This window comes from Psittacula echo (genome assembly GCF_963264785.1).
Source record: "Psittacula echo genome assembly, chromosome: Z".
NCBI lineage: Eukaryota > Metazoa > Chordata > Aves > Psittaciformes > Psittacidae > Psittacula > Psittacula echo.
The window spans coordinates 57566008-57588766 of record NC_137742.1 but is presented as its reverse complement, the minus strand read 5'-3'; the positions used below and the strand labels follow the sequence as shown (position 1 = coordinate 57588766).

At 39.4% G+C, this 22759-nt stretch overlaps 1 protein-coding gene across 19 annotated transcripts in view; it reads right to left on the bottom strand.

The window, feature by feature from the left end:
- SUSD1 (sushi domain containing 1) overlaps positions 1-22516 on the bottom strand; it is a 69604-nt gene extending 47088 nt beyond the window's left edge. For 11 of the 19 annotated variants that reach the window (XR_013958731.1, XR_013958732.1, XR_013958733.1 and 8 more), the window contains exons 1-9: positions 22189-22513; positions 20309-20437; positions 18935-19090; positions 18122-18274; positions 16638-16814; positions 14400-14579; positions 12215-12394; positions 2089-2183; positions 247-436 (exon numbers count right to left, since the gene is read on the bottom strand). Coding sequence is in view for 14 of the 19 variants with exons in the window: in XM_080637506.1 (XP_080493632.1) it covers positions 247-436; positions 2089-2183; positions 12215-12394; positions 14400-14579; positions 16638-16814; positions 18122-18274; positions 18935-19090; positions 20309-20437; positions 22189-22279 (1351 nt within the window). In the remaining 5 variants the exon portion in view is untranslated. Of the gene's footprint in view, positions 1-246; positions 437-2088; positions 2184-12214; positions 12395-14399; positions 14580-16637; positions 16815-18121; positions 18275-18934; positions 19091-20308; positions 20438-22188 lie in introns of all 19 variants that reach the window. The other 8 variants (XM_080637502.1, XM_080637501.1, XM_080637495.1 and 5 more) reach the window with 7 other exon arrangements.
- Between the last annotated feature and the right edge of the window lie 243 nt (positions 22517-22759).

Sequence of the window (22759 nt, the reverse complement as noted above, 5' to 3'; positions counted from 1 at the left end):
GCCAAACCTTTCTGAAGGGCACTTACTGCCACTGCTCTGTTTGCTCACAGATTCAATGGCCACAGTGTGCAGAAAAACCTCTTGCAGAAAAATAAAATGCTGATGATGGCTACATGAGTGTAGTCAGCATAAAGAATGAGAGCGTCTAGGAGACAGCCTGTTATCCTGTTTGCTAGACTCAAAACAGTCAATTCTGCAGCACAATAAATTCTTCTATAAGCACAGAAAATACAAAACACAACCTACCCTTTGTTTGAACTGCTACTGTAACTGAGACAGGGATGTTTGTGGAAGAAATTGTAGTAATATTCACCACGTAGTTACTGCCAGAGTTGAGATCTAAACACACCTTTGGATTATCTTCATTTGTAGTGATGTTAAATATCACATCTTCTGAGAACATCTTCTCATCCCATCTCTGGCCCAGTATGTGAAACTATTGAAGGATTAACAAAAATGATGGTACAAGTGGTTGTGGCTCTCCAAAATTCAGAATACTAGTTCAATTAAGCCTTGAGAACCTAGGATTACATCCAATTTAGAATATCAGCTCAAAAAAAAAAAAAAAAAAAAAAGCTTGTGATTAACTGTTTTGGTGCAAGAAGATGGCTTAATAAATTAATCCTTAATTTCTTCTGACTGCTAAAATTATGAATTCTTTTTTCATATATATCTACAGCATATGGAAGGAATCTATAACACAGACCCTAAAAACACCTCCAACACAAATAGTAAGGTGTAAGTAAATATTCTTTCTTGTTTACAGCACAGAGATAGAAACTACATCTGCTTGCTACCTTCTTCATCTTCTTCTCATTCTTCCCCCTTGCCCTACATAATTAGTATTAAAACTGAATGCCAAACAACAGTAAAAAAGAAGCATTCCTAAGATCATTCCAGTGCAGTGAAAGAGAAACCGGTTGTTTGTATGAGATGAAGGGACAGACAAAACGTATCTAGTTGAGCTTAAGGCAGTCCAGATCCAGACTGTGTTCTGAACTTTACTGCATGCATCCTATGCCTATCTACATGATACGCGGTTTTCACTATTGTGAAGCATCTTGCAGATAGCTGAATTCAGGCAAAACCATGTGCACAGAGCACATTACATCAGAGATACACAGCTTGCCAGTTGTCACTGGATGTATGAAAAGCTCTACTTTTGAACCATTAGGGCAACTGGGAATTTGGTTTTTCCATCTCAGCAATTCCTCATAAAGGCCACAAACTAAAAATAAATTTTAACACAGGAAGAGAAAGACAGATTGTTTTCCAAAATTATCACTCAACCTTAGTATTCTCCCCATCCTGGAAATCCTTTTCATTTTTCCCCGTACTTGTACATATTAAAAAAAAAACAGAACAAAAAAACCCACAAAAAACAACCCCACACCAAAACCACAAACAAACAAACAAAAATAAAAAGAACACCACACAAAAAAAACCACCAGAAAAACCAAAACCCACCCAACCTTTCTTGGGATCTTGTCATTCTCAAAACATACTAATTCTTATCATGTTGTTCTGGCTTTCAGTAACAACGATTGAACTATTTGTTTCTGAGAATTTATACCTTAACTTTTATTCTTATGTTTAAATGGGTTAAAAAATAGTTACCAAGGTCACTTCTTATTTCCATGGAAAACAGTTCTAAAATGTCCAAATAAAAGATAGTTGAATCTCTTGAGCAAGGTATGGTATTTCAGTATACCCTGCATTTCTAAAACAACTTACATCCAGTATGTGCAAGTGATACACTGTTTACTTGAAGTGTTTGCATCACAGAGGGGGACAGAGCCCAAGTTTTGCAATATTTTCTATGTCAATGTGACCTTGCTGTACAACAGAATTTCATTAAAACAAACTTGTGCTGAAACACTCATATACTTTCAAGCAGATATTTAGGTGATTTATTTTTGAGTTTTTCACCTACCATTAGGATAGCTACTTGTTTCTTTCCTAACACCTTTAGGTTTCTAGGGAAGCGTGAGAGAAACAAACGAAAGCCAAAAAACTAATCTCCACTGCTGCCTCACCAGAATTAACCAGGACAAAGCTACTCCCAAACTCAAATACTGCCCCACTTACTGTGTATGTTTTCTGCACTCCTAGTCTTCCAGTTTTCCTTTCCCACTTCACACACGTTTCATTGAATATGGAAAAATTACTGAATAATTCCTCCTCTGTGAGCAAAAACATGAACACAGAATGAAAAGTTATTTCTCATGCAAATGTTAACATGTTTGGAGCAATTGTCTATTTCTTTCTTTTTCTCTGTTTGGGGGAGGGGGGAAATTGTTGGTTTGTTTTAGTGGGGTTTTTTTTTCTCACACTTGAAAAAAAAAATGACACAGGCAGAAGCTAGGTAGCAATTTTTACCTTAACTGCGTCAGCTGTCAAAATTAAAATACAAGGCTAACTGAAGAAGCATGTTCCAAACAAATGACTGCAAAGTCCTTAAACACACAGTCAGCATTAAGTAAACTACCATGACCAGGGAAGACAAAATATTTTGCTAGGTTTGCATTTTAATGTAGAACATTTCAATTCTAATGACTGTGAAGAGGACATTAAAACTACATTACAATTTCCTCTTAGCAAAGGAATAAGCTCATTAACTCCATCAGACCACTAATATATTGTTACATAAAAGCATACATATACAACAGCGCTGCTTCTTACACAAGGATTTTCAGCATATGCTGGAGACTAGAATCTTTCATACCAAGTGACCAATGCAGACAAAACAGTCAATGAGAAAAGACGTTTTGCTCTGCTGCATACTTTCGTCCTAGGCATAATACACTGAACTTGTACCACGTATAGGTATTCCAACAGTTCTGGCTGAAGTGTCCTTATGACAGCATTACACCACTTGAAATGAAGAACAATAAAAAATGCCCCATTTCCACTACTTCTGTCACCCATTCTGTATTCTCCTTGAAATTGGGTGCCAGAGACTGGATCTCTTGATATGCAATGGTCTGTCTTCTAAAGAATGAACCACTCACAAATCACCTTGAAGACTTTATAGATCATTTGATCTCATGGATTAGAAGGCTCATTAAACAGCAAATAAAAAAGTAATGCAGATTTAAAAGAGCTATCTAAGAAAAAGAGCCTGCCTATTAGCCAACAAACTTAAAAAATTGCTCTTCTAAATACAACAACCTGCATTAAAGCTGTTCAAGAAAGCTTCTATGTAAAATTGGAAAAGAGCTTTTTGTAGCTGAATGAATGTCTTTGTTTCCTTATCTGTTTGGGTTGCTTTTTTAAAAGAGGTCAACATTTTTCATTGTTTTATTATAAATAAAATTATATAACACAGTCACAACAAAACACTTTTCAGAACAAACGCTAGATTAAAAGAATGAAGTCCACAGAATTAAGCATGTGTGGAGTATAGTTGGAGCAACCAGAGTTACATCCCTCAACAAACCTTTGTTAACTTACGCTCTCTGAAGAGTTGGCTTATGCCTCACAGAAAAAACACAGCCAGGCAGATCAACTCATATGTTTTTTTCAGGCAATTCTCTCACTGCTGTCATAAGAGCAGTTGCCTTCACATGACAAGGTAATGAAGAATCCCCCCAGAGCTAAGAAGAAAGCTTCTTCTGGTGCAATTCAGATTGACAATGAATGCATTTGCTCCTCTTCTTTCCTTCACCAGCCTTCAAACAGTAATTCCTTTGCCCTACTACCATATTTTCTTATTATTTCCACTACAAGACCAGGGTCATACAAATCCAACCTCATAATAGACTCCAAGCTAAAAAGTCCTTACTAGCTGCTGAAAAAATTTAAGGGATTTTACATGACAGCCTTGGTAGATACTTGAGAAACGTTCACTCAATACTTGAGAGTAATGTCCTGCTGTAAAAGCAAGCACAGCTCAGGGCACTCGTTCCTCTTTATGTAAACTTCAATCGCCACTTCCCATGGAGCACATGGACAAGAAGCTGTCACAATAAATCAATACATCAATAGTCTCTAAAATTCCTAAATGCAGGCAGTTAATTCAGAACTAAAGCATAACTGCTTAAGTATTTTGCAGCACTTTTTTTTTATAAAAACCATCATAAAACTGTTTTCTAATAATATCTCCCTCTCCACGTATTCAAAAAATAGATGCCCCACTCACTAGACTCATTGTTACCCCAACCCCAAAGTGTGGTTAAATATGGAAATGCTATTGAAGTCTTCCTCTTCCAGAAATAGAAGAAAAAAAAGAGATTAATCTGCACATCCTTCAGAAAAAATTTCTATACACATGGCTGCGTGATTAGATGTCTCTAAATGATGCTTATTATTACGTTTCACAGTCATGTCTAGAAACTCCGCAGTAATAAGACTTCTGTACCAACACAGAGCAAAAGAGCACGTTCTGCTGTTGTGTTCTTCAATCAGATACATTTTTATTTAGAGACTGGATGGCAAAAATAAGTCATTAGAACACAGCCAGAAGGAGAAGTCTGCATAGCCATGAGATCTGAACCAAAATGTATAACGAGAAAAGAAAAAGTAATCTCCGAGACTGCTCAGCAAGAAAATCAGGCACTTGATTCATGACTTTATAAAATAACTTTTCAGAACAAACATTAGATAAAAAGAATGAAGTCCATAGAACTAAGCATGTGTGGAGTACAGCTGTAGCGACCAGAGATATACCCCTCAACAAACCTGTGTTAACTTACACTCTGAAGAGTTGGCTTATGCCTTAGAGAAAAAGCACAGCCAGGCAGATCAACTCATCTGGGTTTTTTTTAGGCAGTTTCCTCACTGCTGACATCAGATGTATTCTTTAAATCAGATACATTTTCATTGAAAGACTGAATGGCAAAAATAACTCATTAGAGCATAGCCAGAGGGAAAAGTTTGCATATCCATGAGATCTGAATTAAAATGCATAACTAGAAAAGAAAAAGTAATCTCCGAGACTGCACAGCAAGAAAATCAGGCACTTGATTCATGAGTTTATAAGCTACACAGGGAAAAAAAAAAAAAAAAGGCAAAATAAAGCAGCAAACAACAAAAAAGTGATTATGCCATGCATTAAGGCAAGGAAAGAAATCTTACAAAGTGGTCTCCTTGGAAGGAAGAAGGCAGAACTAATAGAATTTCTTCTGTATCTACATCAATTTTTCTGTTATGCTTTCTGAACTTTCAGAAGGGTAAGGCCACCATGCAATTACTATGCATACAAAGAACAGATGGCAGACTTTTCCTCAGAAGTTTCCACTCTAAAACATTATGGACTTTCTAAGGAGACTGCTTTCTCTCCCTGACTCTTACTGATCATACACTATGGATAATCAATGTAGAGTAAGTGCCTGGCTTAACACTAATCCCAATAGATTAAACACAGGATCCAGCAGCAGCACAAAAGTATCTCTGAAAGAACTATTTTCGCACCTAAAGGGACACAGGTTTTCTGACAGTTTAGTTCTACTGTGAAATTTGACAGTACCAGGGACTTGCAGAGCCTGGGAACTCTCTGTACCTGCCTGGCCTCAGCAGATGGGTCTTCAACATATTTGATTTGATCAAGAGCTTTCACTCAAGATTCAGAAATGAGATGGGAGAACTGAAGACCCTCAATTTACCCATACTTCAGCACTAGAAATTTCAGCTTTTGATTAAGCGAGAAGGCCACTGGATGTCACTGCTGCTCCACAGACCTCCCTGTTAACCTCAATCTCCTTCAGGTGCCAACGGATAAGGTCCTAGAAACGACGTGCAAATGCCTGGAGTCCAGAACAGAAGGCTGTAAAAAAATCCTGGAGGAGTCAAATACTGAAAGGCAAATTTGGGAGAAGGTACAGAGATGCAAATGGGGAGAAAAGACAGGTATTGGGAAAGAGAACACAAATGGGAGAATGCAAAAAGTGAGCGTCAAAGGGATTCAGTGACCATTACAGGAAGACAATGTTAAATAAGTCAATGTTAAGAATACCAAAGAGACTATTTCTAAGAATGAAAACATGGAGTGAACGTCTCAGTCTTCTTTACTTCACCTTTAAAAGCTCTGCTAGGAAGTAGGGCCTCTCTCTGTGCATGAGCAACTGGGAAAATCATAGTAATTACAGCCAGTGTACTAATGCCTGTAGTCTTACGCTCTTCTGCCTTAACCCTGTTCTAGGAAGATCAACCTTAACCCTTCACTTAGCCTCTGCAAGTTTAGATCCTAGTACTCACTGTTATTATTTGCTGATTCAGAAATAAACCTGGACTCAGAGAGAACTTTATGTTTAAACTTTATGTTTAAAACCACATGACTTCTTCCACATGTACAATCCACTAGTCCTCAATTGAAAGAGCCCTTAACTATGACTGACCTCAGCTTGAGATACATCTTATCGGTGAAGTAGTTCTAGACTTGCATGGGAAGATGGTATTTATCAGAAATCAGATGAAATCAGCTCCAATCTAACATTAAAGATACAGATAACATCTAACAGCTCCATCTAACAATCTAAAAGCTACTACTTTTCTGCAAGTAGCTAAAAGAGCATCCACATGTACAAATTCATTTACTAAGCTCTTCCCACCAATCCCCACACATACATGCAATTCAGGAAAAAATAAAATAGAATCCAAATATTAGCTTTTTTGTATGTTTTGCCTGTGCAATTCTGTGAAAACTGTGAATGATGCTGCAAATGCCATCTGCTATTAACATGTACCACACTTATGTTCAGATAGAGAAATGAAACGAGCACAAACAACATTTTAAAGACAACTTCTGCCCAGACTGTTTCAAGGCACCTGTTCTGTAGCACACAGGCGAATTCCTCTGGCACAGGAGCTTTTGCAAATGCACACGGAATTTATTTTACAAAGACATATCTTCAGTATTCATACCTTTTAAGGCAGCCTGGTAAGTTTTTCTGAATTTTTTCACATTCTGAGTAACATACTTGCTTCCATTTTAGCTAGGGTTGCAAAATTTCAGCAGGTTTTCACCAAACTTTACACAGAGGGAATTCACAAAGAAACAGCAAAGCTGCAAGCAGATAGTCATTCAGGAAGGAGCAGATAGATAGCTAATGGTTTACTACTTCCTTTGGTCTAAAAATGTTACCAGGAGACAACCAGGAGCAGAGTAATTCATGCATTGAACCAGACTGACAAAAATGCAAGAGATGCAATTGTGAGCACACTTACAAAGGAAAGATGTACCAATCAAGGGTGTCAGACTAGCCAGGATTAGATAGGCTGGGATTAGAGATGCATATGATCTACTCCCAAGATGAGGGAGATTCCCAAGACAGCTACTTGCCATCACAAACTTGGTAATTATTAAAGTGGTTTCAAACAAACACATAAACAAAAGCCTAAATAGCCCTGCGAAAAGCTATGCTTTTTTCTTTAACTGTCACTGGGTTTCATCACTTTGATTTAAGAAGTAGCACCTCCCGTAACACAGAATATACCTGTGTTTTTCCAGGCAATTAAAGAAATTACTAGATTACCAGATGTCTGGATTTAACGTATCAAATTAGGCCTTTACAAGAACTTTACAAGATTCTTTTCATTGATTACTATAATTATCCTAATGGTTTGGTGGGGTTCTTATTCCTACAGGACCATGGGTTTTGAATCAATGCCCACAGATGTAACGCCTTTTCCATTAAGCTCATAACTGTTGACATGAATTACTTACACTACAGCTGGGAACACAAATTAGGACAGTGACAGTTACCCATTCATTGTTGTGAGGAAATTACTGATGCTGCCACCACAGAAACATTCCAGCTGCCTTTCTGTATCATCTCTTATTGTACAAGAGAGTAAAAACTGACATCCCACAGAATTCCAGCTGGAGGGGAAATCTGTCATTGGGAATAGGGATAAAGCATTGCAGAAGAAGGGAAAGTGAAAGCAAAGGGAAAACAACTGCGTATTGAAAAGAAAGTAACGAGACTCTCTCAACTGCATGGAAATTACCTTCGCTACAGTTAAATTACACCTAATGGATGAATCATCTCCATTTATTCCAGACTGGATTCAGATTTCACTTTTGATTTTTTTCAAGGCCTTTTCTGTATTATTTTATTATGACAGTATTATTTTCCTCTTCTGCAATGTTTTCAAGTGCTGATCGCCCTTACTGCCGAACATGACTTCGGAAGGCTCTCGGAACCTACCAGTAAGATTGCCAAGCTGTCAGACTCAGCATTAAAGGGAAACAGAGGTAAATTTCTCCTGTTCTCTACAACAGCTGATTCCCACTACTTCAGTTTTTAATGTTTTACTAATAATGAGCATTACTTTCCTATGCAGGTCAGATTAATTCCCTCCCTCCAGCTGTTTTACATACCCATTGACTTTTTCCACCCACGTGCAATAGTTGCTTCTTTTGCAAGGACAGTGTTTCACTTAACACATCAAAACCACTTTAATAAATGCCTTTCTAATAACAGTGAATTGTGGTACTGAAGACTTATTTAAATACTGAAAATTATTCTTTAATACAGACTTGTATTTTCTTCTCCTTGGATAAAAACAATATCAATACACAGAATACTAGCAATCTCCAAAGATAAGAGATGTAGAGGAGTTTTCTAGAGAAAGAGTCTTCTAGGATCAGAATAATGAGCAGCAGCCAACCCAGCCTGTGTGCTTATAGCTGGACTACAGCCAATTGTTACAGAAAGGATAGACGTCATGGTTTAAGATACAGTGAAAATGCTCTCCCTGAAAAGGATATCTCTAGGACTTGGGACTTGTCCTGGGTTCAGCAGTAGCAGTCAGTTTTTCTCCTTTTTAGTAGCTGTTGCAGCACTGTGTTTTTGACTTTCAGCCTCGGAACAAAGCTGATAACAGTGATGTTTAGACTGACCAAAGACTTTGTGAGTCTCATGCTCTGCCAGGGAGGAGGAGGGGCCGGGAGGAAGCAGGGACAGGACGCCTGACCCAAACTAGCCAAAGAGGTATTCCATACCACAGCACGTCATGCCCGGGGATGTAACTGGGAGCTACCCGGAAGGGCACGTCCTCTTTTCGGTCGGGCTCTTTTCCGGCGAGCGGTATCATATCTTCTTCCCTTGTTATTTCTCTTATCATTATTATTATTGGTGGCAGCAGTAGTGATTTGTGTTATACCTGAGTTACTGGACTGTTCTTATCTCAACCCGTGGGAGTTACATTCTTTCGATTCTCCTCCCCATCCCTCTGGGGAGTGGGGGGGGGGAAGTAGACTGCGTGGTTCTAATTTACGGCCTGGGCTTAAACCACGACAGGACTGGGAAATTCAAAAAAGCTTGATGAATAGTAGAAGGGAGAACTCCACAAAAGGATGAAGAGAGCTTGCAGTAGTTGAAGAGAATGTTTCCCTCCAAAATATCCCTAACAATTGTCCAATTAACATAGAAAACAGCATCAGACACACTGTTCCCTTTGTGCAGGAATTGAACCCTTCATAACTGAAGAAGATTGGAAAAAGTATCTGGTATTAAGAGCAAGGCAAACTCATAAGAACCTTATTCACCATAATTCATCTTAACTTTCTCTGGATGCCCAAGAAATAAGTTCTCAAGAGTTAAGAACTGTGTAGATGTGTATATATGTGTTTACATGCATGCACATACACAGTATACATATATTTCACTTCAGCTTGTTAGGAACAAGCATCAGACAGCCAAGGCACAAATCACCTTTTCTCTGGCCTTCTTACAGCCATAATAAATAGACAGATATATAGACAGATAGACAGACAGATAGATAGAATGGTTGATCGATCTTATGGGCAGAATTCACTCAGAAAGAAAAACATGAGTGGGAAGACTTCATTTCATACTTTTCTTTTCTATGAAAAAGCAACTCTAAGTCTTGGGTTACCTGATGTCTCATTTTGAGCCCACACCCAGAACAATCTCACTTGGTAAGGTAAGTATTACTACCAAAAAAGCTCCAGTTAACATTTTCTCCTCTGAAATGCACAATGGGAAAAACTATCTTATTGTGTCAGACTACCCTGCATTCCAACACTTCATGCTACAGTGCTTTACAGTCAAAGCCCTCCTCTGAAACAAACTGAAACATTATTTCTATAAGATGATAATTTTTCCACTCTGTAAAAAACTTCCAAGGTTTACCATGAAATCTCACCAGAGGTCAACACAGTAAGTGCCTGAAATAATATCACACCATTTCTGAAAATTAAAATAAATTAAACCATACATTCCTGCTCCACAGGAGAAAAAGAAGTTCTTCCAGGACAATTTATAGAGGATGCCCAGACTGACATGTTGAGCGTACTGGACAGCAGGCATTTAATTGTTGGTATGTTCTCTGCACTTTACTGTCTTAAGCTTATGTATACAGATCAAGGGTTGGGAAAGGAAGATTGCTATTCAGCTGACTATTGCCAGACCGCTAATCCAATCAGCACCTCTCAGTAAAATTAATTTTGTTAAGCAATTTTGAAACATTTAAACCAGATACTACTAAACGTACTTGCATACTTATATACACATGCTATATACCTCAACAGACAATGCTACAGACAACACAAATAAAGGGCATCATAGCAATCACTGCCTAAGAAATGAAGAAGTGATTATTTGTCAAAGGGAACATGCTCAGGGCAATTTCACAACTTCTTTGCTTCTAATAAGATTTCTCAGGCAGTAGGAAGACAGTCTAACAGCTCTATCATAAGTTATTTTGGAATGCTACATGATCTTCTTTTATTTTAATGCAAATTACTTATTAATTACACACCCTTAAGATTACATACATCTGAAAGACATCATTACTGAAACAGAAATCTCATTTCATTTGAAAGTCATTTTTTTCCCCTAGTAAGTGTAAAAAATGTAGAAATTAAAAAGCTGAAGACCTTGCTGCTAATTTCCTATTCATGATATTTTGGGTTGTTTTTTTTTTTTAAATAGGAGCCTAGACTAGTTAGGCTATTCTTTAAAAGTTTTTTTCCCATTCTATTTGCCCATAACTCTTTTTTGGGCCTTTGATCCACCAGCTAGAGCTCGCGTATACATTTTTGCCTCTGGCAAAGGTGTTGCTGAAATCCTGTGAATGCAGTCTGCAGAAGCCCTCTGCTTAGAAGCCCTTCTATGCTTCAGAGTGCTCAAGACCAAACTCTCAGCGTTGCAAAGACTGACACACCTGACCAACTTAGCCACTCTACACAATGCTGGCTCCAAAGCCAATTCAGAAAGCACAGCTATGCAAATTGTCTAAATGAAATATGAATTCTGCCCTCTAACAACAGCAGTTACATTTTTATTAGGGCTTTGTCAAAAGTGAGTGAACTTCTTTTCTGCATGCCCATTTTATTTGATGTCGCATGTGTTCTATTCACAGTGAATGCTCAAGACATCAAGTGAGGCAAGAGAGGCATCAAGCAGCAACTCTTTGTGTAAAGGCTTTGTCTGTGAAGTGGTAGCAGTCAAAGACACACTTCCAGTCCTTATGAAAAGCATGTGGCTATAACAAAGCTACATAAACACTGCCATCTGCAAAAGACAGCACTGCTACTTAAGAACAAGACATGGATAGTCATCTATGACCTGTGACATCTCTTTCTAAGGATACGGAGGAACACTAAGGAGCCCAACAGACATAGTCCAAACCATCTGCTATTTTTTTGCTGTTATTAAAATGTTAGTATATCCTGTTTCCAAGCCCACAGTATGGCATCACCTTCATTACAGATCTCCCTTTCGGAACTCATTATTTTCTAAGAATATCCTTCTGGGCTGAAATTCAGACAACTGGATGCTGGAAAGGCATCCTTGAGCAAATTTTAGTTAGAGCATTACGAGAGAAGAGGAGAAAAAAAAAAAAAAAGGAGTTTTGAATTCTACTGCTCCTACTTTCATCGCAGTGCACTTCACAGTATTAGGCTCACAACAAAATACTATTAAATGTCTTCTGCTCATATAGTTCCCCTGGCTTTTAAAGTTCAAGGTTCTCAGCGCAGCCGTGTAACTCCAGTTCCATTAGTCCCTTTCAATTTGAAATAAAAAGGAAGACAACTAGAGAAAGATCTGTGGCATCCCCTAGAAAATGTTGTACAGTTAACATTTTCTTCTGTGACTTTTCCATACAAAAGTACCACCATATGCCCTGCATGGTAAATTAGGCATGCACGATGCCGTGCACCTTCCTCCTGTTCCTACCTTCAGAACAGGAATGTGAAAATATACAAACAGCATACCCAACACCAGCCTCCTACAGTAATATGTACCTTTGCATACAAATGTAATATTCTCCCATGACTGATCTATTGTGCATTCTGAAAAATTCCTGCCTCCATTAAAATAATATCCTTCTTCACACTGATAGTACACTCTGCTCCTTAGGGTGGTAGAGTTGTCCCAGGTCATTTCTGTATGTGGAATCAGCAAAGGTTTGCCACAGTCTATTTCTGGAACAGAAAAAAAGAGGGTAACAAAACCAGAAAATTAAAACAAGCATGGCATATCAAAGTGTTTAAGGAAGAGAGATGAATTGTCCCAACAAGTAACGCTTCACTTGTTTTCACTTCCAGTGACTTCTAGAAGCCACCCAGCCCTTTAGAACCCTGAATTTTGTAAGTAGAGAACTTCCAGCAGGGTGGGGCATTCATCCTTCAAGATGAGCCATAAAATAGAACAGTGTCCTGTTTAGAAATGGAGAACAAAGATCTCCAAGCAAATTTTTACAAATACATCTGTCATCCCATACATTCTTTTAACCCCCACATGCTATTTATTCCTTTATTTTACCTATCATGAGTAACAACAGATCTGAAAAACGACACAAGTAGTAACATGGAAGAATAGCATCAAGAACAGAATCCACTGAGCCTTTGCCAGTGGATTTAATTCAAGCATTGGGAAACAGGAGAAGCTGCTACAGACATGAGAAAGAACACCTATGGGGGCATATTTGGAGGGTTAGTCAGACCACTGCAGAGGTAATTAGAAAGCTGGGGTAATGCACTTATAAATCAACAAATTTGCTCAGCTGTTTCCAAGGGCTTCATAATAAAATGAGGAAGCAAAAAAGAATAAAGAGTGAAGAACAAACAAATGGACGAATATTATTTAGGGTTGAAATTCCCAAATCCACAGTGAACATTACACCCCAATAAAAGATTCTGCACCACTTAACCTATAAGAAGTAAACAATGTAAGAATTAAAATCTTACCTTCACTATAGCTTATATGCTGTGCTTTTAAAAATGTTTAATAAATAATCCTAAGTAATTCTGAAATTTAACTCAAAAAAGAGAAAAAAAAAGACATAAAAACCAAATTTTATAATCTTGACATGTACAACCTTTAAAAGCAAATATATGTTTTGCAAAAGGCAACACATCCACCATCATGACTACCTCCCTTTTCATACACCAATGTATGAACGTATGTATCTATTATAAATCAGAAGAAGAAGCTTTAGAATAATTAATGCACATGCAAAGAACATGCTTAAAATCTAGAACAGTACATGATGAGATACAAAGATTACAGCTGCTTAACTCCAGCTACCTGCCCAAAGCCACCCTCTAATTAGGCTGGAAAGGAGAAACGTGTTTCTTTGTAACATAGCAAACCTTCTGTTTGGACTGGTGACCCAGAATAAGAACATTAGAGAAGATCTTAAAAGTAGAGAGCGGTTGTAACATACACATTGCACATTCAAAAAAAGTCACTACATTTGATTACAATAAACGGAAGACTCAACCCTGCTGGATAAAGTTGAAAAGATATTAAGCACCCAGTGAATGGGAAAGTGAATTTGTGTCAATATAAAAACTGACTAAAGATGAACAATCCTGAGGTTGCATTAGTTAAAAGTATCAGCTCAGAGTAAAAACACAGTGTAAATATTGTTGGGCAAAATAACTCACTTTTAAACATACCTTTGAGCTTCTTCTCATCAAGAAACTTGTTGGGCTACATTCTTCTAAATCATAGTAACATAAAGGATTTAAAACTCATGTCAAGTAACAACAGCTTGCTTGAGCAACCATAGTTTGCAACTGGAAACTGTCTGAATATGGCATTTTTTAGGGATGATAACTGCTAATTTCTGTTCAACTGTTCGATTTCCAAGTAGTGGCTTCAACCACAGAGTAGATACTGAGCTAAAAAATTGGCAGCAATTTAGGATAATTTTTCATCTCATGTTAATCCTGATGTCTGACCTACACTGGGGTTTTGTCCCTAGAATGGTAACAAAATTTTAACAATTTATTGCAACCTCATTAGCAACACAGGTTAAAAAACCCCACACTGTTTAATATGTGGCTTCTGTTTTGTGACTGAACATGCCAGAAGCGGTTTTCTGAAAGTCCAAAGAGAATGTCTCTTACTGACAACTGCTATTTATTTTGGTGTCTGAAACAGTATCTATGCTAAGTAAATCTGAAGGCAGATTTGATTTACCTTTGCACACCAGATCAGTACCATCCCACTGTCCTTTGGCATTGCAGACTGCAGTCTGATTGCCACTTGCCATAAAGTAACCATGAACACAATTGTAAGTAACTTCACTTCCATATGTAGTCCCACTTACAGATGCTGGATGTGCATTTAAAACAGAGGGTGGAACCCCACAATCCACACCTAGGAAGAGGAAGAAAGAGGAAGATAAACTTATTATTCAAGCAGCAGAAGCAGTGACAGCTGCACTCCCAACTAACCCCGTTCTGTGTTAATCCAACACTTCCCAGATGCCCTCTGTGACATCCCCACTGTGACCAAGAGTGCTGTAGCTACTCCTAGCTACTCCAGAGCTGCTTCCATGCAAAATAACTTCCCTCTGCTTTTGTCTCAGAATGACATGCTAAATCTGTGACTCCTTCCTCAGCTTAGCTGCTAGTATACCGAAAACATCCTTTTTGATGAACAAAAAGTTAGGATTCTCCTGATTTACAAACCTGATTACAGGTGGCAAGCTGGTTCTATACCACCTGCAGTGAACAACAGTCAGAGGGAGGCAGATGAGCAGAAACTGCCTTTAGGATGACGAAAGGATTTCTCCAAGGACTGGAGAAAGGCAAAACCACACAAGTTTAAAACATGCAACACAAAAGCTTCCTGTTAAACCAAAAGCCTACATCTGTTCAAAATGTGTTGTAATAGTTGCTCTACCCACAAACATGCAGAGCTGTCATTTACAAGTGCCTAAAACAAATAAGTCAAGTAGCACAAAAACGCAGTTTGTTTGATATGCTGTCCATTTTCTAAGGTAAGCCACCATCTAAAAGGCTTTCATGTTAACATGACACAGCCCTCACATTCAACAGTTTAAGTACACCTCTTCACATACATCACACCTTTCCATTAAGCTATCTGACTTTCCATCTCAAAACAATTTCTTTATTAATATTCAAAGGAAGCTATAACCTTCAAAGACAGAGTATAGCCATACACCTGTATTTAAACAAAAAAAGAGGACTTGCTCCATTTACAGTACCCTGATGTTAGGTTACACATCTTACCAAGTCTGACCTACCTTCAATGGCCAGTTCCATGATGACTACATAAAATAAACTCCTAAATTAGCATACGAAGGAAGACAAAAGACAAACTTACAGATTTTCCTAAAAAGGATGACATTACACTTGGCCAGGAGAAAAATAAGCGATAAAGACTTATCACGGATATTCTCAGAGTTTAAAGAATTATTTAAAGGTGCCTTTACTAATATTTAAAAATAAATAAATAAATAAATATTCAGACTTGCTAGTTTTACAAAAAGAGAAGTCCTAACTGAAATCCAGGAAAAGAGCTTGCATCACAAAGGAGAAATAAGCTTGTCACTTCCCACAGACACACATAAAACCATTACATTTCTATCCCCTCTCAAAGAAAACACACAAACAAACAAAAGAAATAAAAAAGACACCACAAAAGAATGAGAAACCAAGAGGGCTTTCGCATCTTCAGGAAAGGAAGAAGGAACTCTCCTCACTAAGTGATGATTTTCAGGATGACATTCTGCCCTATAGAATTGTTATACACTGTGTAACTTACGTTAGCTAGCACTTCCAAGTGTCATTTAACTAATATACAGAGTTTGTAACTCCTCACAGGAACACAAAATCCTGCACTTGTAAGGAGCAAATATTTCAACAGAATGGGCAGTTAGAACACCAAAGAAAGTGGAAGTTTTAAAGACACTCTCAGGAATCTTAACACTTCAGAGATGTAAAAGCAATTGCTCATGCACAAATGCTCTTAAAATCATGAAGGCTACCCAGGCATGAAGGGTGGTATGATGCCTCTCATTTGCAACCTTCAGGAAAAACTTCATAAGCTGTCACAAAAATTGTTCTTTTCATGAGAGGCCACTAATGCCTTCCAACTCAGTGGCTTGCTCCCTGAAAGAAACGGCTACAGAAATCTACTTGTTTTCTATGCCTTGGTTCACAGGTAGAAGGACACACTGGAGTGCCTGGAAAAATGGAAGGACCAGCATCAAAAATGTCACTCACTAACAAGAAGAGGTAACACCGTTTTATAACCTGTCCTTTTCTTCTTTTTTTTTTTGCAAATAGCCAGATCTTGAGAAATTATCCTTTGGATTGAGGAAATAGTTTACTGTCTTTCACTAACACACTTCCCTATGCGTAAACCAGCGTAATGAAGAATTTAAGACAGATTTAAGACTCTTTTCACCTTTACAGCTTAAAGTGGCAGGTTCCCAAGTTTCATTTGCAGTGCAATATGAGAACTTTCCCTCGTTGCTATAAAACCCTTCTTTACATTCATAATGAACCGCACTTCCTGGTAGCAAGCTGTAGTTCCCCACAACGTAGCCATGCTTCATTTCAGGAGGGGAACCACATCCAATTTCTGCAAAGAGACTGTGTTAGAAGATCTCACAGTATAAAAATCACAACACATGACCATTTTAAAATGAGCTGAATTGGATGGTCACATCACAAATATGCCCCATTGGATGAATCTGAGAGGTCGCCAAAGGGGTACAAGATTAGAGCAGAAAAATTTTACTGGCCACAGCTGGAGAAACACAGTGATCCATGCATTGAGCTACATCTTTACTAGCATACAGCTGGAGCCATTCACACCACCAAAGAGGAGACACTATAGTGTGATGGTGCTCTGTGTGTGCTAGTCTCACTACAGCAATGGATAAATAATCGTTCAACATCTGATGAAAATTTAAGGTCCCAATGCAGTTTCATTTCCCTGTGCATGGGAAAAGCGAAGCACTGCACACAGGCTGAAATTAAACAGTTCACCCCCCAATTGCTCCACCTCACTGAACCAGCCTGCATAAAAAAGCTACATTCCTGCCTGCGACAGCGCTTCCTTGTCCAACTCCGCAAGCAACCCAGTCAATACAGACACACTTCTTTACCACAGCATGTGGAGGGGGAAGTTGGTGAGATAAGCAGGGCTGTCAGCACCTTTGCCAAAATGAAGTGGAACAGTCCAGTTGGAAAAACCGGCCAAGCTACAGGCAGTGAGCTTTACTGATGGTTCTTACAATAATTCAGAAATGAGAGCTGGATACAACAGAAATGTGAGCCTGGGATGCCCAGCTTCATTAAATACTGTGACAGTTACAGCTTTCACTGCTAGCACTTCGCATCTGTGAAAACCTACACTAGAGAGGAAAGGAGGAAGTTTCAAAATGAATTTTTTGTTGTTGTTTTTATGGCTTATTTATGCAGCTTATTTATGCAGTTGGCAAAATACGTAATGAATAGCTAAACTACTATGTTATTACTACCGTCTCCTACGCTTGTTCCATTCATCTGAACTCTCCCACCAGCTATGCATCCTCTCTTCCCTTTCCCCTCATGCAGTGTGGTTTTATAAGCCAGTGGATTATACCGTACTTCCTTCCTATTCAGAAACTAACTACATCACCTTCATGGCATTATTAAGCCTCCCTGACCCTGAAGACCTGATCCACTTCTGAGAGCCTGTAGAAATCGTATCTGCTGTCGACTCTACCATTCAGACATCATTAGAACAAACTGAACCCAAGCAGAAAGAAAATCATACAGGAAGCAAAATCCACAGAGGGCTTCTGCTCTGCAGACTTAAAAGCACAGGTCAGAGCAGGTATTACTATATCATAGAAGATCTGATTTTATCTGCTAGTAAAAACAGCATTCAGAGACTCTCACCTCTGCATGAAACTGTATTCCCATCTGGATGAAAAGAACGCTCTCCATTTTCTAATTTATAACCATCATTGCAGTAACACTTGTAGCTTCCTTCAGTATTCACACATTTTGCATTGTGACCACACAGCCCAGACTCCTCACATTCATCTATATCTAAAAATTCAGAGAAAAATACAAGCACTGCATAATAAGTTTTGGTTTTCATTTTTTTAATTAATTAGTCTAGGACCCAAGCTTAAAACAAATACAGAATTCCATGAAGGGTTCTATGTAGCTTCTGATGCCTCTTCTGAGAAACAAAGGAGCTTATCATTACCTAGCGTTCCAGCATGTGGAAGGAGGAGACCCTCAATTTTGTAGCTAGCTATCTTTCAATTTTCTTTTCTGTTTGACAAGACAAATATTTTCCAATGTCACCTCCTGCTACAACAATCCCAGAAAAATCCCGTATCTGCAAATACCTTAACCAGTTACAACAGTTCATTACTGTTAACATAGAACTGGCTAATATTGTACTCTAAACACAAATACGACATTCTGGGGGAAAGATAAGTATCACCTTATTTTCTTTAATTTAGTTTCTTTTGGGAAAATTCTTGCTTGAATGTGACTGGAAAGCAATGATTTGTAACATAGAAAAGAATGCAACATAGAACTGATTCACAGCTGCTAGAACCTAATTGTCAAGTAAGTGTTGGCAGAACAGAAAGTGCTGTGATACAGCTTTAAAACGTAAATTCCAAAGTGACAGGAAAAAAGTTCTGTGTCGTAATAGGTTTGGATTCCTGGTGCTCAAGACTCTGTGATGTCTACCTGTACAGTTTGTGCCATCATTGGGAATAAATGTCTTGTTGTTGTTGGAGGCTCGATATCCATCAAGACAAACACAGTAAAAGCTTCCGTGTGTATTATGACACAGTGTATGATTTCCACAGATCTTGCTGGCTCCAATCTGGCATTCATCTTTATCTGTCAGCACATTTAAAACACATCAGACAGAGATTAAGAAAAGTAAGGTATCCTCCCCTCCTCACTCATTCTTGGGTAAACAGACTTCCCCTTATCGATTTTCCAAGTTATCTGGGATGTAAACACTGCTAGTAAGCTGGACTATTTGGACCAACAGAGGCTGCTGTCCCTAAGTGGAACAGATGTGAATAAAGTTTCACGACACAGCTTAAGCTGATCTAAGAGCTGTTGAAACCAGAAAGCTGTGTTCTTTGCTTCTGCTTTTCCTCACATAATGCACTGTCTGCAGCACTTGATGGAGCTTGTGCTGATCTTACCAACTCACTCAACTGGCAGAGAATTAACACAGCAAAATACGCAGATTGCCTTCTTCCACAACAATGACATAAATGAACTCTGTGCAGGGCCCAAGAGGGTGCCACTGCTTGTGAAAGAAGGGGGGAGACGGAGTGGAAGAGATCAGAGGTGGAGGACTTTTCCCTTTAAGCAGGGGTAAGCTATTACATACACTCAGACACAATGTTTGACATCACCCTTTGATTCACATATTGATTTCTCACGTATGAGATAGTGTTAAAAGGATACCATCAGCTACAGTAATAAAAAACCGCTGAACAACACTTTCCATGTAACAAGACATCTGAACTTCAGAAATCTGTGTGTATATGCACACTGTTATTAAGAACAGACATTCAACCGATTAATTTTCAGTTAGCCAGTAATCTGAGAGAACTGGAAAAATTAGCAAAAAATGTGCTGACAATTTTAATTGTCAGGTTTATTGTCTAGCTTTCAGCTCAACAATTCATAGGTTGAAAAGAATAATAAACTGAAACCCAACATACTGAATTTTTTTTTCCTGAAGCTAGGATAAAAAATAATAGACCATTCCAATACGTATTTTAAAAGTAATTGTTTGCTACAACCCTACATTTATCAAAAAAAATTAATTAAAAACCTTCACTATATAGCAGAAACTGAATAAAACAGTTAAGCAACTAAGCAAAAAACAAAACAGTATTTGCATTCAGTACAGCTCATGGCTAGCTGATGGAAAACAAGGCAAAAAGTCAAAAGCATCCACATATATTTTACGGTTTGGAAATTCTGCCAGGAAATGATAAAGCTTTCACTACACTTTGAAGAATTCAGTAATATTACTTGAGAAAAAACATTTTAGAAACGTACATGGTTTCATTTTACAAAACGGCAGCCTACCTTGACAATGGGTTCTTCCATTGCCTACAAATCCATAGTTACAGATGCAGACACTTTTTCCTTCAATTTGATGGCATGTAGCGTGAACGTGGCAAGTTGCACAGACATCTGGAACTGATCTCTTCACAACTGTTTTAAGAACAAAAAGACAAAATTACTTTTTAAATTATTTTTTTAAGGGACTAACTGGTAACTGGCACAGAATTTAAACTGCAGATACAACCCAAGTTAAAATACATAGAATAAAATCCTATCTCCTCCCATCTCTTTTTCAAACTTGCAGGAAAACCACAGCCATAGTATTCAAAGACAAAAAAAAGAAAAGAAAGGATTAAACACAATAACTACAGTGAACATTTTTTTTCACCTATCTATTCTTTTACAATAAGCAAACCAGCTTGTCAGTAACGCCTGTGAGACATATAATAAACAGCTCTATCCAATATTATAAAATCTTTTCTCCATATTAATTTTATTTCTCATTTCTCTTGATTTCTGTTTCTTCATTTATTCTATTATTTTGTTTCTATTATTTACACACAGACATTTGGGCTATTTATCAATCTGTTTGCATCCTGCATCGTCAACATCTATATGGTAAAAATGCTATTCATAAAATCAATGTTGAGAATGCTGCCAGGAGGAAAATGACTTACAGAAAAGTCGTTTTAGAAATTAATCTATATTGGAAGTAGTTTACCAGCATATGACACACAACCTAATTTACTGTAATTTAACACAGCTATAAATATACATGAAATTAAAAAAAAAATGTGAACTTACTCCCTAATTTGTATTCATACTTTCAGTGTAATGTTTGCATTTCCCTCCATTTTCTGAAAGCTCTTTTTGTTATCTTCACACACGCACTGGCTTTCCAAATGATAAACCTCAGAACAGACAGCTTGAATGCAGACAAAACATGCATCTGCTTACACCCTTTGTATATTTTTAAGAATTAACTAATAGCACGCAAGCTGATGCTGTCTCATGATGCTGGACACAACAATACATTCTTTTAGAATTCTTTAAAGAATTCTTTTACTCTTCTAAGATAGCTCAGATTAATAAGGATGGTGAGGTGCTGATAGAATACAAATCTCCCTGTGCATATAGCAGTTATGACCAATTTTTGCCTGTCTTCACATGGTGTCTAAACACATAACCATAACTGGAAGGAGAAGGCCAATGAACGCTCTAGCCAGCTTCTTTTACACACAAAATTTACCAGTGCGATAACACTGCCCCTCTGCATAGTGTCCCAGCTCTCCTCACAGCACAATTCTGAGTGCATTAAGGCTCGTGGGAAGCATCACGGATTCCCACACCTAACTCTCCATGACTTTATATACTTGTGTGCGTGTGCACCTAATAAGCACAGACAATACAACCCGTCAGCATGTCACGGCACCCAATGTAATCATAAAATTAAATTTAAAAACAGCCAAGGGAACAACCTTCTCATGATGCCTCAATCTTCTGATAAGCCATGGGAGTGTCCTCCTCAGATTGCTGCTCCAGAAGATAAAACACGGGGGTTCCCCTCTCCACCCCCTTCAACACCCCCCGCTGCTACGTATCAAACTTGGCGACTCACTTCTCCTCAGAAACAAGCCATTTTCCATCCTGGCACCAAAGCCACCTAATGGGTCCAGCCCAGCCCTCTCGCCTGCGGGCGCATGAGCCCTCGCGGGCGCATGAGGCCTACCTGCCGCCGCTCCGGTGCCGCTGCTGCCCTGTCTGCCCAGCCCCCTTCCGCCCCAGCTCCCCTGGCCCACGGCCTCCGTCCCCTTCGCGCCTCGACCGCAGGACACCGCCCTCACGGCCCGAGGTCCCGCCGCAGCCCAGACGGAGCGGAGCCGGGTCGGGGCCGCACTTACCCCGCCGCCGCGCTGCGCACTGCAGCAGCGACAGCAGCAGCGCCAGCAGCAGCAGGAGCGGCCCCAGGGCCCGGCCGGTCCCCGGGCTCATGTCCCCGCCGCCGGCTTCGCGCCCAGCGGTGCTGCACAGCCGCGGTGCCTCCGCATCCTCCCCGCGGGTGGAGGGTGGGACGGGAGCCCGAGGGGAGGGCGTCGCGCTGCCTCCCGGTGGGGCGGGGGCACCCCTTATCGCCACTGGTGCCGCGCCCGCGGGCCCCCCCCGGCTTTCCCCTCGGGGAGGCCCCTTTCCTACCGCGGCCGAAGAGCCCTTGCCCGCAGAGCCCTGGCACAACCCCTTTCCTTCCCCAGGACACCGCCTCTGCCCGGCCAGGCGAGTGGCAGAGCTGATAAGGGCTGTTGGTGTATGCAGCAGCGGGCTCTCACCCCGGGAGGGGGGAGAAACAGAGAGAAGGGCTATTTATGATTCCTGGGAAAAGGGGAAAGGCATCTAGGAGGTTACCCCTCTTCGTGTATGGCAGCTGTGCTGCTGCGGGCCTGGCCGCGGTGGGCTCCTCCTGCCCCGGCAGCAAAT